Genomic DNA, 27,992 nt, shown 5'->3' with positions numbered 1-27,992 from the left:
CAACGAGTTGGTGTTTTTTCAATGTATGCTTCAGACACGGGTCACGACGAGGCGTTCCCCATAGCGACCCCTAGAGGATGCAGTGTCTCGTTCCCTACTCAGGGAACCATGGTTACATAAGTAACCTGAGACGATCCTCCTTTAGCAACAGGACAATGAATATCAGCTTAACAGCTTATGAATATCAATTATGCAGTGGAACATGCACAGTTAAGCAGTATTGAACAAGTGTCAACATTTGACTTAGCATAGACTATAAAACGGATAACTTACTTTTTAATCAATCGCTCACAGAAGAAACAAACATGCTGTAGTCCATTTTCTTGCACAATGAACAAATCAATCTATCCACCCATACATATAGACTGCCTCCTGATACTTGTCCGGGCATGAGCAGAGGCAGGCAGGCTTGCAGCAACCACATGGACTGGATTGCCACACGCCATACGCTGGACTCCGCTTCGTCCACGGTGAAAGCCGATCCGGCGATTCACAGTGCGAAGTTGATGTATTTCCTCAGCGACCAGCACGGATCAGCTCCAGGCATGACGAAGAGGATTTCGTCCTCTTTTGGAAGGCCAAACAAAGTAGTTTCGCTTTCACAACGAAACACACAGCACCTTCACCACATGGCGGCGGCAGCAACAATACTACAGTGAGAATAAAAGTTATGCCTTCTTTCTTTGCGTGAACATTTGGCCGGTGTACGAGCGTATGGGACGCTCAAGGGTTCGGTTAGGTACAAGTAGAAATGGTGAGGGGAGTTTCTGGTTAGAGAAACGTGAGAAAGAGAGCAGGTCCCAATTGAAGGATTTTATTTGAATTATCTTTGCATGTTTGAATTGTTACAGGCACTTGCCCATAAGGGATGCATGTGGGCGTGTGTGGTCTACAATGAACAGAGAAAACAGAATACAATATAAAATTTGTAATATAAACAATAATATGGCTAGCATAAAGAAATAAACATTACACACAGCAGCAGTGACAGTAAATAACAGTATCAAATATCAGGTAATAAAAGCATTCAATTTGCATTTAAATAGCTGCATTATTTTGGCAAAGTGTTTATCATTTAAATATGTACCGTAAACAGGTGTACAATTTTAGCTTATGAATATCAATTATGCAGTGGAACATGCACAGTTAAGCAGTATTGAACAAGTGTCAACATTTGACTTAGCATAGACTATAAAACGGATAACTTACTTTTTAATCAATCGCTCACAGAAGAAACAAACATGCTGTAGTCCATTTTCTTGCACAATGAACAAATCAATCTATCCACCCATACATATAGACTGCCTCCTGATACTTGTCCGGGCATGTTTTGACTTGTTCCTTTTCCAAGGAACCTTTTCCAAGGCCTTTTTCAAGCCTTAAAAGGTTATAGACATAAAGATACCTCTGGGTAGCATCGTTGGGCTTTCATACAGCCGGTGTTATGCAAATCTTCCCACATCGTGACGTAGACATGTGGGGGCGTGTTAGAACGAGGCGTTTTAGGAGGGCGTGGTTGACTCTTAAATTTATAAAGAATATCTCTTTGGATTTGAGACTTTAGTCTTTGCAACTTTACAGATCTTCTTTATGCACCATGAGCTTGTAACATTCCAAAGAGAAAGGAAAAATTTAAATTGCATCATATGACCCCTTTAAATACATGAAATTTCAATAGACTTGACAATGATGTGTATTTTAGTGTACCATAAATGTTTGTCAGTACATTGAGAAGTACATTTTAACCATATTTCAAAGACAATTTAAGTAATTATGAAACACATACTGATGTCCTACTTAAGTGGGTCAAAACAGCACTCAATTTCAGCTAATTGCATTTAATATACAGTAAATTTAAACTATAATACATATTAATTTAATAGCAGTTAACTTGCAGTTAAGTGTACAAAAACATACATTCAGTTTCTAGCCAGCAGGCCGCCGCTCACTCAAGGCCGCCGTGTGTGACGCTGTGTTTTGTTGTGAAAGGAAAACTACTTTGTTTGGTCTTCCAAAAGAGGACACAACTAGAACTCAGTGGTTAAGTTGTATTTACAATACTGTTCCAGAACAGTTCAACCCAAATATTCAGATGTGTGCAGCACATTTTATGGAGGACTTTTTCCTGATCCTGGTAGAGTAGACTACAATGCCGGCTGTTCTGACTCACAGACTGTAAGTAAGTTTTTTATATTTAAAGGATTTGCCACTGATGATTCAAACGCGAGTTTTGAGCAGTGTAGAGTAGTGCTTGTAGTTTGTCATTTCTCCGATCACAAATGCAGACATGGTTTTATATTTACACGGCGCGATACGCAACGCGTAAAAAGACAGTACAAGTCATTATAATCCGTAATTATGTTCCCACTGGATGCAACAAATGCCTAGTTTATAATGGCTTTTAATGTTTTTGTCTCGTCGCTCTGGCCGGACAGGGCATCATCACAATATGGTGAGGGGCGTAACATTTCCGTCACACGCTTGAGGTATTCGGCCAATCACAACGCACTGGATAGCTGGCCAATCACAGCACACCTCGCTTTTCAGACCGATGAGCTTTGTAAAAATCTACGCATTTCAGAAAGGAACAATAATAATAGAGCAGAAACAATAATGTACAGTATGTGGAAAATAATGTGTTTTTTGAACCTTAAACTGCATAAACACATTTCATTACACCAAATACACAAAATAATGTTCTTTTTAGCAACATCATATGACCCCTTTAAATACATTAGTAATTACAAATGTGATGATATCCTGAAGTTGCAGTTTAAGTACAATTAAAATATAACTTTATCCCCCGGTTTCACAGACAAGGCTTAAGCCTAATCCCACACTAAAATCTAAGTCTGAGCTGTTTCAATTGAAAGAAATTTGCTCTGACTGATTTTAAAATATCAGTGCCTTTATTTTGTCTCAGAATGCACACCAGTAGTGTTTTTTCTAAGGCACATTTATAAAAATAACTTACATGTCCTAATTGAACTATAGCCTAATCCTGGTTTAGTCTAAGCCCTGTCTGTGAAACCAGGCCTAAATGTAACACTGAATAACATGCTACAGCTGAAATTATAATCAAGTAGGCTACTTCAAGTACATGTTTGATTATGTTAGTCAAAGCATGTTCTTCTTTAAAGCATGGCAAAATATATGAAAACATAATGATTTAAAGTGTACTTTAAAGTAAACTTTTAATCTTTGATTATTACAAAGTGCACTTTTTAAAAATGTACTTAAATGTAAGAAGACTCAAGACTCAAGAAACAGTCAGGAAAGTGCACTCTCTTTAAGTACACTTAAGTTGTCTTTAATTTTATTATTAAAATTATATTATCTGCAAATACAGTTTAAGATCTCAAGTACTCCACAAATGCACATCAATACATTTCAGCACACTTCTTTTTCACAATTGCAGGTAGCACTTTATTTTACATTGCTAATTGTTAATGCATGGTAATGCATCATGGATGGATAAATACAATAGCTATCCAAAATTATTATTCATGACAGAACAAAATACCAAATAAATTAAATTAATGGACTGATTTATCTTGCTTGCAATATTAAAGCAGCTAACTTTTCTTAATGTGACGAGGAATATGTAATACTACCTGTAATATGTTAATACTTAATATAATTTGTGGTGAAGTAAATACTACATAAAAACAAATGTAATTTCTACATTAAATAATTTAGTTCAGGCAAGAATAAAAAAATAAATAAAGTAAATTCTATATTACTACTCAATTTAAACTTGTAGAAATTAAAGTTTGAAATTATAAGTATATTTTACTTGGAATTGTTTATGTTTACAAGGATTCTTTAAGTAAATATCAAAGTTATGATCCCGTTTTTTCCCATCAGGCACTAGAGCATGAATAATTAAAACGGTTAAAATTTTCAAGTTGTACTTACACTGTTTTATGGTTGATTTTGTTGTAAGGTTTAGTAACTTACTGTTTTGTGATATCTGGAGTTAATTTTCTACTCAAAATGACCCATTCATACTCGAACACTATCCACTGATTGTTACCGTCATGAGTATTGAGGTCCCTGTGTTCATTTGGGTAATAATTATATTGAGGGGACATATTATCTTCAAAGGATAACCAGTTGTCTACTTGCTTGCTTACTTACATGTTTGCAAGTGAACATGTTTTAATAGCATGGTTGTTTACCAGTGCTAAGTTGTTTGAGTACATTTTATAAACCATAACTGAGGGAAATGTACTTGAGTCTTGCAGATTTAACTTAAAGAAATTAGTAAAAATTGCTCATCAAGCTCTAACTGGCCATGTTAAATTCACGTATTTCCTTTGCTAATTTTATCTGACTTAGTTAAGTAGATTTTACTAGATTCAATGGTTAAATTGTACTTAAAATGTATGTGCACAAACTTGCAAAATAAAAATTAAGTAAATCTTACACATTATTGTTTTTTTCAGTGCTGACTGTCACGCAGATGATGGCTAAACGCATCCATTTACAGTCAGCTGAAGGAGGGAGCTGGTGTCAATATGCTTACACTAGACGTTTATAATCCTAATGCCATTTGAGACGTCTTAATTGCAAACTGTTAATTATTCGAGTGGCTCATAACGTGTTTGTGTCTTTGTACCCTGTAGTAGAAACGAGAGTTCGTCACCGATCGTTAAAATGCAATGAAGCAGTAATGAACAGTTGACTGCAGTCGTAGGTGTTCAGTATAGTCTATGATGTTGTTCGTAATGTGAGCTCTGTGGGCGGTATGTCACATGTGATAACGTTGAACTGTATTAAATGAAGCCTCAGTTGTATCTTCTCTCTTCAACTCACATTTGATCCTATCAGCTTCTTACAGGCTATCGAAAGAACGAAATCGCGTCTTTCAAATCTTTCAACCTTGTGCATTAAATCAAAATGCACGAACGTGTTACGCTCAAAAAATGCATCATAAAAATCACAAACAGACATTTACGCACAGATTATATCGACTGTTTAAGTGGATTGCGAAAGGAAACGTTATACTACTGACCCACCTTTTTGTAGATATCCGTCGATATCTCCAGATTCAAATGTATTGCTGCTTCATTGTCAACCTTTATTTCCTCAGTTTCGGTTTGTGCGCTATTTAATTCCAAACCCGAGAACAGCGCTTCAGAAACGGAAACAATATGGCTAAATGTGGCAGTAACCGTTGAAGAAAGACCACCATTTACGCATCCAGAGGTGAACAGAAGATGAAATCATGGAGGAGAGCGTCTCATTGAGGTCTTGCTGGAGGAGGAGGATGAATGAGCATCAGATGATGGGAGGCTGGGATCAGATCTCTCTCTCTCTCTCTCTCTCTCTCTCTCTCTCTCTATCTCTCTCTCTCTCTCTCTCGGACTGTGACCAGATGAGGTTCGAAAATCTCTACTTTTTGCGCATACACGGTTCATGAATGTCATTGAGTCAACTTTTTAAGAAGTTTAATTTGGTAAAACTAGCCCAGGTTACATTAAATTCATTTTATGTATATATATGATATGTATTATAATTGGCCTTACATTGCCTTTATGCTGCTCAACAAAAAATAAAAATAAAACGCACCATGGTATTTTTATTATTTTATTTTTTGTGTGGAATGGTTATTTTCACCTGTCACTGATGTTTTTAGTGTTTTTTTTTTTGGAAAATAAATATCAGTAAAACCAACACATGCCAGCGACACTAAAGGCTGATTCGACTATGCAGGGGTGCCCAAACTGGGTCCTGGAGGGCCGGTGTCCTGCAGAGTTTAGCTTCAACCCCAATTAGACACACCTGAACCAGCTAATCAAGCTCTTACTAGGCATACTAGATCCCGGGCAGGTGTGTTGAGGCAAGTTGGAGCTAAACTCTGCAGGACACCGGCCCTCCAGGACCGAGTTTGGACAGCCCTGGACTATAGCAAATAAATAAATATACATTCATTTTGGAAAAATTATTTTATTATGTGAGAAGAATCGTGTGGTACAATTGTTAATTATGGCCTACACTTATAGCATCATCATTATACTAACTAAATATCTAACTAAATCAATAAATAATTACACATACATACAAACATCAATCAATCAATCTTCCCCTGCATATGCAAATGTTTTTACATTGACCAATCATAAACAAGAGAGCCGTAAAATAATGAACTAGCCTACATTACTCCTGTGAGAACAGCGAACCGTGGCCATCATGTTGTCTTTCTTATTTCATTGACATTATCACACAGTTACATAACACGCTTTGGGAAGATTTCCTTCTTCATGAGTTGCTTAATGTATGAAAAGACCTTCCTTTAAGGCTACTATAGCGCCCACTGCTATAGTAGTCCACTTCAATGGATCAACCATATAAATTAGAATTCAGTATTGCATCATCAGACATTTCATTTTTATATAAATACGTCGTAGCTGTTAACTTGGGTTGCTTGTTGAACTATCCTGTTAATAGAAAAGATTCATTAATAATGACTCAAGACACACACTCTACATTTTAAATCATTAGCTTATGGCAGAACACAGAGGCCGTGATAAGGGACACTTACCATTTACAGAATTGGCCCCAGATTAACAGGATTTGTACATTTTATATGAGTGCACAAACCAAGACTCATTTGCAGTTTTACTTTAGCTATATTAGCCTGACTCCCATTTGAAAACATTAGTATTTTCTACACAGCTTGATTCTAGTTCAGCTGCACAGCTTTTATATAAAGAAGCTGTTTCTTACAACACATGAAATATTCATTTGATTCCAGGGAAATAAAAGGCAGGAGTCTGACATTGCACTGAATATCAATAGCGAGAGAAGCAGTAATATATAAGGAATAACAGGAAATGATTACAATGCCTCCCTCTTTCTGCATTGAGCCAGGTGACCTGGAAGTAAATCATGACAGCAAACATCCAGCCTACTCATTCATCCCGGCCTCAGGCACAGTCACTCCTCTTCTGCTCTGCTTCATAGCTCTGGGGACATCTCCAGAACTTCAGCGTCAGAGCAGACAGCAGCACTCCTACCTGCTTATCTACACGCTGAGAAACCCAGCATGACTCCTTCCCTCTCTAATGCTGGCATCTTTGGCACATCTCTCAAAAAACAAGAACAGATGGATATGGCCTAGTCCAGGGGTAGGCAAGTTCGGTCCTAGAGAGCCGCAGTCCTGCAGAGTTCAGCTCCAACCCTAATCAAACACACCTGAACAAGCTAATCAGTGTCTTCAGGATTACTAAGGCTATAGGCAGGTGAGTTTTGTTTTCAGGGTTGGAGCTGAACTCTGCAGGACTGCAGGACATACACTACAAATATTCAAAATACTTTCGCAACACACTAGCATATTGCTGCAAATATTAGCAATGGCAAGTACCACTCACATTTTGTTGCCTTTATCAATTTTTGTCATTTTTGATAGGACCATTTTAATTTTGTGAATAAAAGCTTTACATTTGTAACATCAGCAAAACTGCAAACTAACAAGGACAAAGGGAAGCTTACCAATTTAAAACAATTACCAATTTAAAATCATCCTGAATCATTCTGTTAGGCAAGCATGTATTAGAAGCTTTTAATGACTGAGCCTTTCTCTAATCAAACAAATCATTGATTAACACTAAAAATGTTTTAAACAATACATGAATAGTACTCCCATTCCATTGTCTTAAAATAAGACAATATTATAGAAAATTGAAATAATATCACTCACTACCATCTGTCACATGGTGCAGCTTCCCAGCTAAAATAAATTCCTTGTTCATCCCAATGTCTTTCCATGTACTCCCATGAGAACAGAGTTCAACCCAGTATAAACACCACTTTCCCTACTTTGGACTAAATTTGGCATGACTAGATATACTGTACAAATTATGGTAACAGGCTTCCATTTTTTATATGGATAAGTTCTAGTTGTTTACTTTCGTTGCTTGCAGAACTATTTTGAACTATTCTATGGAGTACATTCCATTAATGACAGAAGATGCCCCCTCCACATTTACAGCAGTAAATCATTAGCTTATGGCAGAACACAGAGGCCGTGATAAAGGACATTTGTGACCCTGGAGCACAAAACCAGTCTTAAGTCACTGGGGTATATTTGTAGCAACAGCCAAAAAAACATTGTATGGGTCAAAATTATCCATTTTTCTTTTATGACAAAAATCATTAGGATATTAGGTAAAGATCATGTTCCATGAAGATATTTTGTAAATTTCCTACCATAAATATATCAAAACGTAATTTTTGATTAGTAATATGCATTGCTAAAAACTTCATTTGGACAACTTTAAAGGCGATTTTCTCAGTATTTAGATTTTTTTTGCACCCTCAGATTCCAGATTTTCAAATAGTTGTATCTCGGCCAAATATTGTCCTATCCTAACAAACCATACATTAACGAAAGCTTATTTATTCAGCTCTCAGATGATGTATAAATCTCAATTTAAAAAAAATTTACCCTTATGACTGGTTTTGTGCTCCAGGGTCACATTTACCATTTAGCCTACAAAATTTTGATTTAACATTGTTTGTACATTTCATGTTTTATATAGCGTGAACATTCTTTATTTGCTATCAATAATCAGTTGCGGTTTACTTTTATATCAGCCTAACTCCAGTTTGAGCATTTTATTATGTTCTATAGTAATAACAGTAGATATTTAAAAGCATATTTAAAAGAAACTAACCCCAAACCAAACCTCTAACCTTAACCCTATAGTAAGTACATGTAGTTACTTAATACTACTCAGTAATATTACTTACTTAATTACTAATTAAATTGTAACAACATCACCTTAAAATAAAACTATAATAAGGTTTTTTTTTAACAAAATGATAGCATCATGTGTCATATTAAAGAAAAAACAAACTATATCTGTAATCAGCATTTTGAAAAGTCAAATGAAAGAATGTTTAAGTTTCTTTACTGAGCTACCCTTATGATAAACTGAAATTCCTAAATCGCAGTGTCTATTTACACTAAGTGCAAATAGGCCGCCTTTTTGGCAGTGGCTATTTACACCAACTCCGCCCACCAAAGTGTGTCCTCAGTGGCTCTGATGTCGGGATGTTCTTCTACATCCAACTACAAAACACCTGCATTGCTTAGAAAGACTGTTGTCGCTACAGTTGCCCGAGCGCAGAGAAAATGAAAGGCAGCGTACAACTGGCTGAGGGCGGAGATATGCAAATACGGGACAGTATGTCAGCGGTCGTGGGTGGGGCCTGAGGTCATACTGCTCAGAAAATCAAAACCGCTTGAGACTGTTTGGGTTTTTTGGGGATTTTTATCATTGTAGGGTAGTTGTGTTCACACACTGCTAAGACACATTCATATGCAAACACCATGTAAAAGTGAATTTTGCATTCGATGACCCCTTTAAAATGAAAATATTATAATCTTACTACTGTAAGGTTAACCCTACCTGGTTTACAGAAATTTAGAAAAGTAATCAAATGTAATCAGTTACATTACTTTAATAAAGTAAATGAAAAGTTACACTACTTATTACATTTTAAACAGAGTAACTTGTAATCTGTAACCGATTACATTTCCAAAGTAACCTTCCCAACACTGATAGTGAACTGGTGCACAGATGTCTGTCTGCTTATCTATCAGTCTGTCTGTCACAAAAGCGATTAGGTTGTAACATTCTGTCGATTAATGGTACACTGAACAGATATGTCACTGCAAACCAGTTGTAGCTGCATTAGCAGACTTTTATTAGTGCATAATACAGTTCTGCACATTTCACAAACAAGTCGTTACAATAAAACATAAATATATATTTTCCTTTTTTGTTTCACTTGAGATACATATACACACAAAGTCAATTAAACCTATATATTTTTCTTTCTATTCAGTGAGCTACATGTACGATAAAGCAGAGGTTCTTAATACAGTATGTTGTCCGTTGAGGCTCTATTATTCAAGAATTTTCTTCTGCAACTATATGGTGTTTGCGTGGTAAAAGTCATTGTTGACGCTCCTTATCTGCGAGTCTCTTTGCCTTGTTCTGCAGGTAGCGTGCTTTCCCTTCTTCAAACCGCTTCTGCTCCTCTTCACCTTCCAGCTGCAAGGAGATAAAAGACACATTTTACACACAAGCACAGTGAAGTTGGATATCGTGGTGTCCTGGAAACCCTGCACTTTTGAAGGTCATACAGATATCATGGAAAACCACTGAAGTGTTAAGAACATTATCAGAATATGTTCACACAAGCACTTCCTCATTTTATGTTCTCCCACCTGAGCATTAAACATCCCGTCAACTGCAGTGAAAGTTTGTAGTTGTGTTTATCTTGCTGTACTTCACAATAAATAATGCAAAAGTAACTACAAGAGAACTTTACTGGTGGAAACATGTTAACATTTTGTCTTCACAACACTGTCAGTCTGGCTGGACTGTATCGATGTCTAACTGATACTGGGTGTCTGTAAAAACATCACTATGGAATCTGTCATTTTCACATGCCATGTCCATCTATTCAAAAAACATGATTTTGTTTAAATGTGTGAATTTCAACATGTATTAAAAGTTTATGCACTGTGAACTTACATGAACAAACAAGAAACAATTGGATTTTATGAACTAACAAAGATGAATGAATGCTGTAAAATATAATGCTTATTGTGTTGGCCAATACATTAATCAAACTAACAAAGATTAATGAATGCTGTAAAAAAAATTATGCCTATTGTGAGCTTGTTTGTGTGGTAATACATTAATTAGTTAAAAAACATTACTTAAAGAGTGCAAAGAGGCTATTATTGAGGGATGGGGGTCTGACAGAAAACCTGCTGCAATGCAATACAATACTGTTTCTCATTTCACAAGTGAAGAGAGTGCATTGTTTTTTGTTTTTTTTAACTAAGTAGAAAAAAAAATTATTAGATTATATATTTTACAAGAAAACATGATTTCAGTCTTTAATTTGTGTTACTTGCCGTTTCTTTGTAATTATTTGTGAAATCGAGGAATTCCTGATTGAAAATGGCTTCTACACCTACAAGTTTAATTAAATGGGTCAGAGGGTCATGTTAAAAAATTAGGATTATGAGTTATTTTGACAAAAAAACACCACTGACAATATAAGTGGCCCTTATAAAAAATTTAACCCTTTAAGATTACTGTGCTCTGTGACTTTCCACTAAACTAATTTCTTGGGAGATCTAAAACAAGACAAAAGATGTTTGCTTTTGGAGCGCAGCTTCATCACAGACAAACAACAATACTGCGCGAGAGAGCAGGATGTCAGTTGACGTTAGGCTTCATCTTGCAGCTGCACACACTACACCATGGCTATTCTTATCATTGGCTATAGGTCACCAGCTAGTCATGTGCGGCAGTGGCAGATGGCGGCCAACCTTAGGGAACAAACTGTGCAGTGACAACTGAAGCAGCCTGGCTGATTTGTGCACAAATGAGGATCACAGATATATGATGCATATCCACAGCAAGGTTATATAAGCTCAAGCAGATACACTAAACTTCACAGGGCTGCTGATGTTGAGGCTCATTTTATGCTTCTGAGGTGACCCAGTTTAACGGAGAGCATATGAACTGTTGCACTTATTTTTATTTAATTTAAGTGTGGCAGTTCTGGCTGTCATTAAAGAAAAATCAAATGTAATCAGTTACATTACTTTAATAAAGTAAATGAAAAGTTACACTACTTATTACATTTTAAACAGAGTAACTTGTAATCTGTAACCGATTACATTTCCAAAGTAACCTTCCCAACACTGATAGTGAACTGGTGCACAGATGTCTGTCTGCTTATCTATCAGTCTGTCTGTCACAAAAGCGATTAGGTTGTAACATTCTGTCGATTAATGGTACACTGAACAGATATGTCACTGCAAACCAGTTGTAGCTGCATTAGCAGACTTTTATTAGTGCATAATACAGTTCTGCACATTTCACAAACAAGTCGTTACAATAAAACATAAATATATATTTTCCTTTTTTGTTTCACTTGAGATACATATACACACAAAGTCAATTAAACCTATATATTTTTCTTTCTATTCAGTGAGCTACATGTACAATAAAGCAGAGGTTCTTAATACAGTATGTTGTCCGTTGAGGCTCTATTATTCAAGAATTTTCTTCTGCAACACTATATGGTGCTTGCGTGGTAAAACTCATTGTTCACGCTCCTGGAACAAACTGTGCAGTGACAACTGAAGCAGCCTGGCTGATTTGTGCACAAATGAGGATCACAGATATATGATGCATATCCACAGCAAGGTTATATAAGCTCAAGCAGATACACTAAACTTCACAGGGCTGCTGATGTTGAGGCTCATTTTATGCTTCTGAGGTGACCCAGTTTAACGGAGAGCATATGAACTGTTGCACTTATTTTTATTTAATTTAAGTGTGGCAGTTCTGGCTGTCATTAAAGAAACATATTTGTGACCCTGGACCACAAAACCAGTCTTAAGTTGCTGGGGTATATTTGTAGCAATAGCCAAAAATACATTGTATGGGTCAAAATGATTGATTTTACTTTTATGCCAAAAATCATTAGGATATTAGGTAAAGATCATGTTCCATGAAGATATTTAGTAAATTCCCTACCGTAAATATATCAAAACGTATTTTTGATTAGTAATATGCATTGCTAAGAACTTAATTTGGACAACTTTAAAGGCGATTTTCTCAATATTTAGATTTTTTTTGCACCCTCAGATTCCAGATTTTCTAATAGTTGTATCTCAGCCAAATATTGTCCTATTATCCTAACAAACCATACATCAATGGAAAGCTTATTTATTCAGCTTTCAGATGATGTAGAAATCTCAATTTAAAAAAAATGTACCCATATGACTGGTTTTGTGGTCCAGGGTCATATTTGACTGTTCACTGGCAAACAAGAATGAAATATTCCATTAAGCTCTGTAATAACCTGATTTAACTAATGAAACTTGTATGTGAACAGTTGTTTCTTGCAACAAAGGCAAAACAAAACAGCTCTCCCTGTAATTTCAATCTGAAAACAACATCATGTGACCTTGATGGAAATCCTGACTGGGTCAGTGACTGTCCTGTTGCTCAGGGCTCGTGATGAGGCCAGGATAAGACACGGAGACATGGCAGCAGTGCTTGTCTTGAACAAATTAAATTAAGCTAGAGGGAAGCTCAGTGCCTCAGTCACAGAGAGACTGACTGGCAGAAGACCAGTGATTGCTCTAGCAGAAACCACCAGAGTGTGAAACATTATACAATTTAGTGAAATTAATGAAGCTCTCAGCAGATAGAGCAATATACTTTCTTTACATTGACTGAGCAATGTGTGTAATCAAGACTTGCATTTCTAATAAGTGGATTATCTGAATAACATCTGTCACTCTCTTAACTGTCACTGCAAACAATTTCTCAGCAGAAAGTCAACGCTGAAATTTAATCCATTATGAATATGAATCTATAATGAACATTACATTAGATGCCCAAAGTTTCTTCAGCCATGCAAATACGAGCCTATTCCTTAATAAAGCATGTTTTAGACGAGTAACAATAACCTGACCTGAAATGTGCTGTTGCTACCTAACATAGTTTTTCTGCCTGGTTCGACCTAAAAAAATACTTTAGTTGGTGCAACGTAATATGAAAAAGTTGAGTAACATTACGGCTTGAATAAAACCAGTTCATTTCGACATTACTGCACTTTTTTTGTACAGCTCCAAAATGAACAAAAACTCCAAAAAGCATAAAAATGGGTTAAGGTAGAGTAGTCCATCTTCTGAAGCCATACAAAAGGAGCCAGAAGCCCATATTCACTGATAATCTCCTCTTCAACGGAACCTGTGAAATGTCATTTGCAATTGAGTTCAGGTTCAAAAATTGTTTGTTGTATGGAAAAGAGCTGATTAAAGGAATCTTTAATTACACAAGTTACACTTAAAGCATTTTGGCTGAAACAACTGCAGTGAAGTGCCATTGTTATGCAACATGAAGGTAAATAATCAGCTGCTAATATACCAGCTTTCGATACAGATGATATGATATCACATTTGTGACCCTGGACCACAAAACCAGTCATAAGGGTCAATTTTTGGAAATTGATTTATACATAATTTATATGTATATTTAAATTTATACATAATCTGAAAGCTGAATAAATAAGCTTTCCATTGATGTATGGTTTTTTTCTGCCTGGTTCGACCTAAAAAAATACTTTAGTTGGTGCAACGTAATATGAAAAAGTTGAGTAACATTACGGCTTGAATAAAACCAGTTCATTTCGACATTACTGCACTTTTTTTGTACAGCTCCAAAATGAACAAAAACTCCAAAAAGCATAAAAATGGGTTAAGGTAGAGTAGTCCATCTTCTGAAGCCATACAAAAGGAGCCAGAAGCCCATATTCACTGATAATCTCCTCTTCAACGGAACCTGTGAAATGTCATTTGCAATTGAGTTCAGGTTCAAAAATTGTTTGTTGTATGGAAAAGAGCTGATTAAAGGAATCTTTAATTACACAAGTTACACTTAAAGCATTTTGGCTGAAACAACTGCAGTGAAGTGCCATTGTTATGCAACATGAAGGTAAATAATCAGCTGCTAATATACCAGCTTTCGATACAGATGATATGATATCACATTTGTGACCCTGGACCACAAAACCAGTCATAAGGGTCAATTTTTGGAAATTGATTTATACATAATTTATATGTATATTTAAATTTATACATAATCTGAAAGCTGAATAAATAAGCTTTCCATTGATGTATGGTTTGTTAGGATAATAGGACAATATTTGGCCGAGATACAACTATTTGAACTGATACTAAAAATCTAGATATTGAGAAAATCGCCTTTAAAGTTGTCCAAAAGTCCTTAGTAATGCATATTACTAATCAAAAATAAAATTTTGATATATTTACGGTAAAAAATTTACTAAATATCTTCATGGAACATGATCTTTACTTAATGTCCTAATGATTTCTGGCATTAAAGAAAAATCTATAATTTTGTCCCAGACAGTATATTGTTGGCTATTGCTACAAATATTTACTTACGACTGGTTTTGTGGTCCAGGGTCACATTTGTGCTGTTTTGTCAGCAAGCAACTGTGATTAGACATTTGAAAGGGCATTACTGCTTAGCAATGTCCCCATCATTTGTACTTTACTTCAATTTGCAAAAGAATTTAAATTTGATCATGATACAGAATATTGGGAAATGACAGTAGCTTTTTGCAAAGCCTACTGTTTTAGCTTATAGATCCATGCCAATCAAGGGGCCGATACAGGACACATTTTCAAAAACGGAAAATGCAAAAGATGCAAATGGAAAAATGGAAGACGAGCAGTAGAACAAGAAAGAAAGGCAAGGATCTGAGATGCGGGTTTTTTTTATATAAAACTTATTTTACCTTTAGCACCATATATTTGGAATGTCATGTTAAGTGTGAGGCGTAAGAGCAATGGTCAAAGACATCCATCTAGCATGTTTACATACAGCAACAACAACAACAAAAAACCACACTGGAACATCAATACAAAAACACCCCTAATTATTCAAACGTCACAACAATATTATCTGCTTTAATTCAACTATTAGAGCAGTCTGATACAAAACTGTAATATTTAAATAAATATGCTTATAGGGCTTTACAGAATAAACAGGACCAAGTCAAAATAGACATTTGGGACTTTTACACAGACATTTACGAAAACAAAATAATTGAACCACCCACCACAATAACACAACTGAATCAATTTATTACATTTAAAATGATAATAAAGAAAGAAATGGTACCAGTCTCCCCAGTTAACCTAGTGTCAAGAACTTGCTCAAACAGTGGCGAAAACCAATGCTAAAACATCAGCTGATGGCTAGCTGTCACTCTGTGGTCTGCCTGAATTATTATTATTATTTTTTTAGTAGCTGCAAAGTAGCTTATTTTAATGAAGAGAGCATTTCTCCTAACAGTACACTAATTGCAAATAGAGCAACCTGGGGTTAAAGGCAAAATAGTGACAGGTGCTTTCAGTAATTCTTAATTTTAAAGTTTTGCTGCTACTTTGAATCTTTAAACATTTGCAGTAATTCAGAGGTGTACTATTTACTGTTGGTGTATTTACATAAGTTCTACCCAAGTATAGCCAATACACCAGGAGAATGCTATGGTTAGCTTTTATCTCAATGGCAGTTGCTTGGCTGGCACATGCAAAATCAGAAGTATGCGGCATGAAGGCTGCTATCTATGCTTTAAGCGTCATGTAACTGATCACGAAACAGGAAAATTATGTCATGATGATGCAGGCTGGCTGACTGGCACAACAAGAACAACTATACTGTTGGTTAATGGTGAGCTGAGTGAAGGAAAAGCAGTCTATTTATGCTACTAAGAACACTGCAACATTTTTCACTGGTAAAACAATATTACAGTATTACAATGAATGTAATATATGCACATTTCCGTAATTAACTAAGCCAATTAACGTCCAGGCTCCATTTACACTTTATTTCGTAGATGCTTTCAGCCAAATTGTAGTGTGCTTCCTGTTTTAGATCTTGCCATTCAAAATCTATATTTCGTACACCTATAAACATCTTTACATCAATTCTCATACACAACCAACAGGAAACAAGACTAAGCAAAGCAAAATGGCTCTGATTCAGCCTAGAACCAAACTTACCTAAAATTGTAACATTATCCTATTGATGAATAATCTAGTATCAAATCACTATTCTTATTTTACAAGTGACATTTTACTATACTGTGCAGATAATCCAGCTATAGAGTAGAGAAGTGCTTTAACTAGCTCTCTGATCCACAACGTCTCAATTAACCTTTCGTTCTGTGACCTTTGCAGCTGCTCCCAGAATGCCTCTCCATGTTAGTGCACAACTAAACACTACACAGGTATCTTCTTTGGAAGTATTTCTTTGGAAATCCACTGTACGTTATATCAGGGGTGAGACAGTTTTAAAATATCACACTTGGTAAAGGCGCTCTGATTAAAATATTCATTGACTTTAAGACGGTGGCTTTCAGAGTTCAAGATATATGCCAGAACACCCATGACATCTTGGCCTCGCCAGCTGCTAATATTTAACTCACCTAAAAATAGAAATGATTAGGCTGCCCTTTAATCATATTCATGTCTTTCAAAGATGTTTTGCAAATTGTTCATGCTGCTCTTTTCCATAGTACGAAAGAATACAATGATCAGACGATATAAAGCTTCAAATAGAGGATAAATGCACTATAATGGAAGCTTGAAATTGAGCCCCAGGCCAGCTCTGTTATTTGCAGAAAATCTTCCACTTTACAAAATCTTCTGCATACATTCATCAAAGAAACATCTTGATGTGGCAATTTTAATATGGAAGCACAAACTGTGGACAGTTTGCTACACAAGGCTATGGCTTCAAACGATTTGGAGTATAAAGTACAATCAGTATGAACTACTGTTATGATACCTTTTTCGATAGCCTCTAGTTATCATATGCTTATTTGTATGAAAATGGACATTGTGAACACATTTCAAAACATCTCTATATGCCAGAACACCCATGACATCTTGGCCTCGCCAGCTGCTAATATTTAACTCACCTAAAAATAGAAATGATTAGGCTGCCCTTTAATCATATTCATGTCTTTCAAAGATGTTTTGCAAATTGTTCATGCTGCTCTTTTCCATAGTACGAAAGAATACAATGATCAGACGATATAAAGCTTCAAATAGAGGATAAATGCACTATAATGGAAGCTTGAAATTGAGCCCCAGGCCAGCTCTGTTATTTGCAGAAAATCTTCCACTTTACAAAATCTTCTGCATACATTCATCAAAGAAACATCTTGATGTGGCAATTTTAATATGGAAGCACAAACTGTGGACAGTTTGCTACACAAGGCTATGGCTTCAAAAGATTTGGAGTATAAAGTACAATCAGTATGAACTACTGTTATGATACCTTTTTCGATAGCCTCTAGTTATCATATGCTTATTTGTATGAAAATGGACATTGTGAACACATTTCAAAACATCTCTTTTTGAGTTCCACAGAAGAAAGAATGTCATACAGGTTTGGAACAAGAGACCGTGTCGCTATTTCGTTGGTATGTAACCCAAACTCTATCTATATTCAGTCCAAGTGTTATGAGTCTGTCTGACAGAACATGCATTTTTACTGGGTCCTTTCCTAAGTCTATTGCCACAAATGCAATGCTTACATACAGAAATTTATGATTCAGGAAATCTTATTAGTATGTTTTCACATGGAAAGCACTGGAAATTTCATTACCAAGTAATGAGTGATCTTGTTTTCTGTTTGTATTCATGTTTGATGTGTGATATCACGCTTTTAACCTCTTATTGCACACACATCGCATGCCATTTCTAAAAATAAACAGTTATCATGCTGCAAACCCAGTGGTTGCTAGGGTAACTCAACTTGTTTTGTGCGGCATGGACCAGCTGAGTGTTTGTCAAATGCATTCATTAATGGGCCCAGAAAGTCTGTGACTACACTGCAAAATCATTTTTGTAATCAGTATTTTTGTCATGTCTTTTTAGTAAAAAAATATCTAAACACTTAAAACAAGATGCATTTACTAGAGATGCAAAATTGTGTAATATAAGCTATTAAGACTTGTCTTAAGAGAAAATATCTTGTTATTTAAGAGTATTTTCTGTTACTAATTTCATGATACATTCTCTTAAAACATGTCTTATTTTAAATAATTTTGATCCCCAAGTAAATTGACCTTATCTTAAAAGTCTTTAGATATTGTTACTGAAAAAAAGACAAAAATACTTACTGCATATATTGTTCTTGTTAGAACATGATGCTTTCCTTCTAATTTCTCTGAAATGTTTCCTGAGAAGACCCTGTCATAATGCTCACTCTGAAAAGGCAAACATCTGAACGTCTGGGTGATCCTTGCAGCTTTCATTGTGTGCAGCATGCCATTCAATAGTCCCACCCATCCCATGATCCCCCACTTCTCTGCACTTTCACTCCGCCAGCTCCGATCACCCCTCTCCCAGCCCATAACTCCCCTCCACCAAGAGCTAAAACTGGAAATCCTAAAAATAGAATGAAAGATCTTTCACTGAAGGAAGAAAAAACACCTGAAGTCTGAAATAGCAGGAATAGTCTGTCAATATACTATTTATATTCTGAAACATAAGAGCGAAGAGTCACAATATGACTGATGCTCATGCAGTTTTCATTTGCATTTCCATTTATGGAAAGGAGACCTAAAACAAATAGGGCTGAAAAGCAATCAAGTTATTTCTAAAGCAAGTAGCTGGATGATTCTATATTTAGGGATACATCTGACATCAACCAAAGTAAAAAAATTAAATGAACTTTCTTAACAAAACATGTAGTGCCTTCAGTGTACCGTATGTAATTGCAAAACTTAAACAGCAGTTTTTTATATTACTAGATAGTCTGTTACATTTGAAGTTATGCATTTCGATAAACACTGGTTTAAAAGTGTTCTTTGCAGGTATACAGTATGTCTGATATTTTCTGTACGATCATTAAAGACAGTAACATGATGCATTATAAATAATTTGCTTCTAACATCCTTCCCTAAATATCAATAATGATGAGATTCTAGTTCATGCTTTTATCACCTCCTGACCCAATTATTGTAATTCTGTCTTCTATGATTTGCCCATCAAGCCAATTAATAAGCTTCAATGTATCTAGAATTCTGTATCCCAGGTCCTAACCTTTACTAAGAAATCTTACACATGGTCTTGTCCCTCAGTAAATTTCAGATCTCATTCATCCCTACACCCAAGTCTGAACATTAAGGTCTCCTGATACTGGTTTACTACTGATAAATAAAAGGTAACTTGACTTGACTTGACAGCCAGGTCAATCAAGTTATGGATGGAGGACCACCAGATCAAGACCCTGTCATGGTCAGCCCAATCTCCAGACCTGAATTTGAAAACCTCTGGAATGTGATCAAGAGAAAGATGGATGGTCACAAGCCACCACATCAAACCGGGTTGCTTGAATTTTTGTGTCAGGAGTGGCATAAATTCACCCAACAGCAATGTGAAAGAGCATCCCAAGATGCATGAAAGCTGTGATTGAAAATCAGTGTTATTCCACCAAATACTGATTTAAGTTCAATAAGTTAGATAACTTAAAACATTAGTATTGTGTTGTTTAAAAATGAATGTGGACTTGTTTTCTTTGCATTATATGAGGTCTGAAAACACTGCATCTTTTTGCAAATAAATGTTCTAAATGACGATATGTTTATTTGGAATTTGGGAGAAATGGTGTCAGTAGTAGTTTAAAGAATAAAATATAAATGTTAATTTTACTAAAACATACCTACCATATTTTAATACATTTATTTCATACTAAGTATACTTCAAATCCTGACATGTTAGATGTATCACTTAAGACTTATTGATATAAAATTATAATTAAACTTTATTTGTTTTTTTATTGCACAATGCACATTTAATATTATGCCTAAAATGTGTTTTAATATCACTATTAATAAGGATTGTATGATCTCTGTATAGTATGCAATATAAAAGGCAAGATATTTAAAGTGTACCTGAAGTATACTTGCAATAGTTCCACTTTAGCTCAATCAAATATACTCAAGTATATCTTCAGTTAGAACTCAGCACTACTTCCGCAAAATTAAAGTGCTTTAAGCACAAAATTAGTTGTTCCAATTTTGCAGGCATTAAGTATTAGTAGAGTTTAGTTTACCAAAAGTACAACTGCAATATTTCAAATACATTTAAGTATATTTTTCACTAGGGTATAAATAGTAAAACTGGAGAAACTGAGAATTTTGCAGAGGCTTTTTCCAGAGCTGTATATACAAATAAACAAATACAGATGTTTATTAACATTTTATGTTCCTTTTGAAATCTGACATTTTGAAAAGCAAGATCATTTAAATAAAATAAACGGAATACAATTTAAAAAATGGTGATCATTTTTGGGAATAAGCATTAATTTTACCCCAAATTATAGAATCACCCAGCTGCTTCTGGACTCAGTATGCACAAACAACAGAGTAGGTTGTGTATCGATGCTGCACAGTGTGGCTATTATGAGTTTTCAGTAGGGAGCTGAGAATGCCAGCATCTATGGAGCTTACCTTCTGTCACTACCATATCGGTGGCGTACTCTGCATGCATGCTTACAGCCAAAATGATGATTGATTGGCCTTCTGTTCAAGAATGAATATCTGCCTGAGGCCAATCTTATGTAAATCCTTTATTTGTTGCATAAGTCATGTGCTCATGAGGGTCTTGGGGCACATATTTTATTACATCATTACATGACCCAAAATATTTATTATATAATGACTGATTCAGGTGTTTTCTCACAACCAAATTACAAATCAAATAACACACAAATAAACTACTCATTAGGGTACGCCTAAACTTCAACACATGGTCCTTTTGGTCTTTGTGGGGTAGACTGTGATCAGACTGTGATGCAGTAACTGCATTTGAAATAAATGTAAACTTATATTTTTATTTAATTGCAAATAACACAAAAGTGCAACAAAACATTGTAATCAGTTCACACCTAAATTATACTATTTCCTTACTTATTTTTCACTTGACATTTTGCAGTAGGCATTCTTAATTTTGCATTCTTTTATTGGGTGCTCTACAACCAGTACAGCCCTGTTCTGCCATGATGAATGGAAAGACCAAGGACTGAAAGCATCACCCTCAAGAAGACAATTTCAAATAATCATCCATAGTCTTTTGTGCTGCCTCATGTTAGGAAACAATCTTGAAATGTAGGTCACCAAGTCCTGTCTCATGCACATGACTCAGAATACATACTAGACAGCGCTTTTTACACTAAAACGTAATTTAAGGTTTGTTTGTTTTTGTCTCAAAAGTGTTACATTCACATTATATTCATCAATATTCCTATATCACAGTACATACATGTATAAACTCTGCATTACTCACCTTCAGCGGTGGCACTAGAAGGGGCTTGTTTTCTTTGTCCAGGGAGATGTAGGTGAAGAAGGCTGTGACAGCCCTATATTTTCCCTTCTCAGCCTCCACCAGTGGGTCAGCGTCAACGAAAACCTCAATCTCTATTGACTTATTACTGGTGAAGGTCATTCGGCCGGAAACAGTAATGACACAGCCTGCAGGGACACATCATGTCAGGTATTACATCTACTGATATTACATGATGCCGCATTCATTGTAAGACAAAGGTGTCCACAGAATTAAACAGCCTGCTGATATCGAGCTTTTCTGGTGGGACACTAAGTGCTACAGTAAGCAGGAAAGTTTATGTACTATGTATACACTAATCTAATAAATGTACAATAACAACACAGTTACAGATTTAATGTGGCAACCTTGTTATTATGATTAATTAATGAGTACATAAACAGTGGGTTCTAACTACAATTCAATGTGGAGACTCAACTAAAAATAAGCTATTTGTAGAAACATTGTCTGTTATTTTTTTTCCCCCAGTTATTATACATTTTTTTTAGTGGTCTGACGTGTCATCTGTCATCTAAGGAATCAAATAAAATAGCTGTAGTCACAAGGATTTCAGAGACCTGTGCCTAATGTGATGCCTGCCCTTGTTTAAAGGGGTCATTTGATGTTGCTAAAAAGAACCTTATTTTGTGTATTTGGTGTAATGAAATGTGTTTATGCGGTTTAAAGTAAAAAAAACACATTATTTTCCACATACTGTACATTATTGTTTCTCCTCTATGCCCCGCATTTCTGAAATGCATTGATTTTTACAAAGCTCATCGTTCTGAAAAGCGAGGTGTGCTGATTGGCTAGCTATCCAGTGCGTTGTGATTGGCTGAATACCTCAAGCGTGTGACGGAAATGTTACGCCCCTTACCATACTGTGATGCTATGTCCGGCCAGAGCGACGAGAAAAAAACATTAAAACCCATTATAAACGAGGCATTTGTTGCATCCAGTGGGGACATAATTACGGATTATAATGACTTGTACTGTCTTTTTACGCGTTGCGTATCGCGCCACATAAACATAAAACCATGTCTGCATTTGTGATCTGAGAAGCGGCAAACAACAAGCGCTACTCTACACTGCTCAAAACTCGCGTTTGAATCGTCAGTGGCAAATTCTTTAAATATGAAAACGTACTTACAGGCTGTGAGTCAGAAGCACCAGACTGTCCTTGCAAAGTTGGAATTGCCCCACTTTATAGAAACAACCTTTGTGCACAGCCGGCATTGTAGGCTACTTTCCCAGGATCAGGAAGCAGTCCTCCGTAAAATGCGCTGCACTCATCTGAACATTTGGTTTGCACTGTTCTGGAACAGTGTTGTAAATACAACTTAACCACTGATTATTAGTCATTTCCTCTTTTGGAAGACCAAACAAAGTAGTTTAGCTTTCACAACCAAACACACAGCATCTTCACGACATGGCGGCGGCAGCAACCATACTACAGCGAGAATCAAAGTTACGCCTTCTTGCTTTGCGTGAACATTTGGGTGGTGCTATGCAAATCTTCCCACACAGTGACGTAGACATGTGGGGGCGTGTTTAAACGAGGCGTTTTAGGAGGGCGTGGACAAGTCTTAACTTTTTTAAAGAATATCTCTTTGGGTTTGAGACTTTAGTCTTTGCAATTTTAGGGATCTTATCTATGCAGATAAGATCTAACAGCTTGTAACACTCCAAAGAGAAAGGAAAACTTGAAATTGCATCATATGATCCCTTTTAATGTATGTATGTTTAATAATGTTTAATAAATGCATGTTTAAATACTTTTCATTTATCTGGTCGACACTTTTATTAAAAGAGACTTGTTCAAGGTACAATATACATGTATACATTTGATCATTACTGTACGTGTGTTCCACCAGTTGAGTTATTTGAACTCTAGTAAGACTAGCTATGTTATTAAATCTTGCTTTAACTAGCATTATAGGCATTATCTCAAGTGTTATTTTACCAGAGATGGAGAGAAAGAGTGCTCAGGAAACCAGTTTGAAAATAGTCATTGTTTTTGTGTATTTATTTTGTGTTTCTAGTGCAGGGGTGCCCAACCCTGCTCCTGGCGATCGACTGTCCTGCAAAGTTTAGCTCCAACTCTAATCAAAGACACCTGCCTTTAATTTTTAAGTGATCCTGAAGACCCTAATTAGTTGCTTCAGGTGTGTTTGATTAGGGTTGGAGCTGAACTTTGCAGGACAGTCGATCGCCAGGAGCAGGGTTGGGCACCCCTGTTCTAGTGGCACAGCCATTACACACTTCCTTGGTACAGGCTGATTTATGTTGTATTTTAACCAAAGTTGGGTGTGGAAATTGCTGCCTAATATCTCTTTTTAGATTGTCTGCATAGGTCCAATAGCTCCAGATTTATCGATCAACCTAGATTGGTCCATATTTTTCTTTAAAGGAACTTGACTCTTCTGTAGTTACATCGTGTACACCGTTTTCGAATCCATTCAGCCGATCTCCGGGTCTGGTGGAGCTTTTTAGAACTTTTAGCTGTAGCTTAGCATAGATCATTGAATCTGATTAGACCGTTAGCATCTCGCTCAAAAATGACCAAAGAGTTTCTATATTTTTCCTATTTAAAACTTGACTCTTCTGGACGGAAAATGAAAATCGGCCTAGAAAATCGCAACTTTTCATTTTCCGTCTGTCTTTTAGTACACGATGTAACTACAGAAGAGTCAAGTTTTAAATAGGAAAAATATTGAAACTCTTTGGTCATTTTTGAGCGAGATGCTAACGGTCTAATCCAGGGGTGGCGAACTCCGATCCTGGAGAGCCGCAGCCCTGCAGAGTTCAGCTCCAACCCTAATTAAAACTCAGCTGCCTGTAGCTTTCTAGTAACCCTTCAGACCTTGATTAGCTTGTTCAGGTGTGTTTGACCCCTGGTCTAATCAGATTCAATTATCTATGCTAAGCTACAGCTAAAAGTGCTAAAAAGCTCCACCAGACCCGGAGATCGGCTGAATGGATTAGAAAACGGTAAAACTCAACTGTTAACTATAGGGGAGTTGGAAAATGAGCCTATTTTTTTACTTTTATAGTAGCCTAATGGTTTTTGAGCATGAGTGCATGTCACGCAACCTGTCCATGTTGGCTCCTGTCTACTTCGGCTAGAATCTACCAAGTGAAAGATGATTTTGCATCAAAATAATGAACTACTTTCTCTCCTTTCTATTTAAGCTATATTATTATTTTGCTGCTCTAACTATTCAGAATGCGCATTTTGTTGCATTTTTTACTTGCATTTAGTAGGATGGTAAGATTCACCGATTTGCATTGGTGCATCGGCATAAAAGTTAAGGATGCGATGCATCGATTTATAAAACTGTGCATCGAATGCAAGTTGGCATTTGTATCACGTTGCATAATTTCTAACATATGGTATAACCCAATTTATTTATATATAATTATTAGTAGATATGCTATACTTTTATTATTTAGAAAGTGACAATTTGTGACCAATATTTTATATGTATTGATTTCTCATTTCTAAACGGTTTCAACTGTTTCGAAATCGCATCGCACTAGGTAATAGGGGTAAATCGTATCACATCAGTAGCTGTTTCATATGTATCTGTAATGTATTGTATCGTTGGCTATGCATCGAGATGCGTACTGCATCGACCTCAGTAATGGAGAAGCACATCCATTGCATTTGGTATAATTTTTCTCTGATGTTTCTCTGAACCAGACTAGTTATGATCAGATCAGAATGAGCTCTTGGGTTGTGGCTCACCATTTGGCAACCACTGGTGTAATGTATTGTGCAACTTACACACTTTAATTGTAACTATGTGTAAAGCTCATAACTAACACACAAACACACAAAAAAAGATAAAACGTTTCCAGTCCGCATGGAGAATGAGAGAATTAATGAGGCTGCGTGAATGTGCAGAAGGTTGTTGTGGGTGGGGGTGACCATCCTTGTAGCCCCCTCCAAACTAACAATTATTGCTCGCAGCTTCCTATATCCGATGACTCTGATCTGATCTCACTTTAATTTTTTTTTTTATTTCACTGGCCCTGTCAGTGATGCGGCTTTGTAACACAGCCCAGGAATGGACAGACCTCATTATCCCTTATATAGCACATACTCTTAATGGATTCTGGGAAAAACTAATGCTTAAATGAACCTTTACACATTTAATGGAACTCTGAGGTAGATGCAGAATGGCTTAATAAGACCTCAGGACTCTGAATTGCTAGTTACAGTGTAGAAAAGTGGATCTTGCCAATTTAAAAAGCATTCATGGCAATTTGTCGTTTAGAACAAGGCTGAGAAAAAGAGGATGGTTGAAATTGTTAGGTCCATTTCCTGCCCTCTTTGATGTATACGTAGAATCTTTATTTCCATGGAAACAGAGCCTGAGGGCAGATATATTATTTTGTTCTATCGTTCCTTCACTCTCTTTCCAGTCAATGCATCTGGTCTCTTAGGAAAAATGAACAGTTGGCCTATATATAATACCAGACATAAGGGCCTTTCACACCACGGGAACCTTTTCATAGTACCAGAACTAATTGTGGAACTACCTACTTTTTGGCATTTTCGCACCGCCGGAAATGGGCGCGATTTTAGTACCGGACTGCCTTTTTCGAGAACCAAATTAGCTCCTACTCCGGAGCAGGGTCTAACCAGCACAACTGGTACTAATCGTGACATAAGTAGACATTGATTTGCTAAACACATACAAAAACGCCCTCACCCTCCATGATTTAAAACGCAGTGTAAACATACTGTAAACATTGTGTCAAATTATTTCGCAAGTATGGAGAACAGCGATAGATGGACGGTCCCTGAAGTGCAGGCATTTGTAGCAAATGTAGCACTGCCAGTTGTCGTTGGAGATTCTTAGTCCTCCTTTCCGTTCTTTCAATCGCTTTACGTATACGTCGAGTTTCCATGTCCATTATTGTGAAACCCACGAGACATAACAAAAACAGCTCCGATCACAGCGTCCTCCATCCTCTCCTGTTGTTAATGTTGTTCTTCTTTGTTTTGGTTGTTGAACGCCGCGCACAAATGACGATGCTGTCGACCGGCTTACGTCACTTCTTAGTACACACTCTCAGTGCGAATGCAACCCTTTAAATGGTACTGGGAAATAGTTCCCGCAAAATCATCCCAGTACTTTAGTGCTGTACATTTAGTTCTGGAACTAAAGCGGTGCGAAAGGCCCTATATACACCCAGGTCCATATATATTTGGACACTTTCACAGTTTTCATAATTTCAGCTCTGTATGCCACCAGAACAGAATTAAAAATGAAACAATCAAGATGAAACTGAAGTGCAGATTTTAAGCTTTAATTCAAGGGGTTGAACAAAAAAATAACATACAATGCTTAGGAATTACAAAATTTTTATACAGTCCCCCCATTTTCAGGGGCTCAAATGTAATTGGACAAATAAATATAATCATAAATAAAATGTTCATTTTTAATATTTTGTTGAGAATCCTTCGCCGGCAATGACTGCCTTAAGTCTGGATCTCATGGACATCACCAGAGACTGGGTTTCCTTCCTCCTTTGTGATGCTTTGACAGGCCTTTACTGCAGTTCACTTCAGTTGTTGTTTGTTTGTGGGTCTTTCTGCTTTTAGTTTTGTCTTCAGTGAGTGAAAGGCATGCTCAGTCGGGATTGACTTGGCCATTGCAGAATATTTCACTTTTTTACCTTGTAAAACTCCTGGGTTGCTTTTGCTGTATTTTTTGGGTCATTGTCCATTTGACTATGAAGCGCCGCTCAATCAACTTTGCAGCATTTGACTGAATCTGGGCAGACAGTATATCCCTACACACTCCAGAATTCATCCGGCTGCTACTGTCTTCTGTCTCATAATCACTAAATACCAGTAACCCAGTGCCACTGAAGCCATGCATGCTCATGCATCACACTGATCCACCATGTTTCACAGATGATGTTGTATGCTTTGATCATGAGCTGCTCCAAGCCTTCTCCATACTTCTTTCTTCCCGTCATTCTAGTACAGGTTGAT

At 36.4% G+C, this 27,992-nt stretch overlaps 2 protein-coding genes across 7 annotated transcripts in view; both read right to left on the bottom strand.

The window, feature by feature from the left end:
• The window catches only part of gpr153 (G protein-coupled receptor 153), a 63,100-nt gene extending 57,823 nt beyond the window's left edge, over positions 1-5,277 (bottom strand). For all 4 annotated transcript variants that reach the window (XR_001610300.1, XR_001610299.1, XR_001610301.1 and 1 more), the window contains exon 1: positions 5,022-5,277. The gene's annotated coding sequence lies outside the window, so the exon portion shown is untranslated. The remainder of the gene's footprint in view (positions 1-5,021) is intronic.
• Positions 5,278-9,700: 4,423 nt separating this feature from the next.
• acot7 (acyl-CoA thioesterase 7) overlaps positions 9,701-27,992 on the bottom strand; it is a 67,883-nt gene continuing 49,591 nt past the window's right edge. For all 3 annotated transcript variants that reach the window (XM_016286296.1, XM_016286297.1, XM_016286298.1), the window contains 2 exons: positions 21,947-22,131; positions 9,701-10,067 (listed from right to left, as the gene is read on the bottom strand). In XM_016286296.1, coding sequence (XP_016141782.1) covers positions 9,969-10,067; positions 21,947-22,131 — 284 coding nt within the window. In that variant the 3' untranslated portion in view covers positions 9,701-9,968. The remainder of the gene's footprint in view (positions 10,068-21,946; positions 22,132-27,992) is intronic.

The sequence above is a fragment of the Sinocyclocheilus grahami genome, unplaced genomic scaffold (assembly GCF_001515645.1).
Source record: "Sinocyclocheilus grahami isolate Dianchi unplaced genomic scaffold, SAMN03320097.WGS_v1.1 scaffold208.1, whole genome shotgun sequence".
NCBI lineage: Eukaryota > Metazoa > Chordata > Actinopteri > Cypriniformes > Cyprinidae > Sinocyclocheilus > Sinocyclocheilus grahami.
This window is presented reverse-complemented; position numbering and strand designations above follow the sequence as displayed.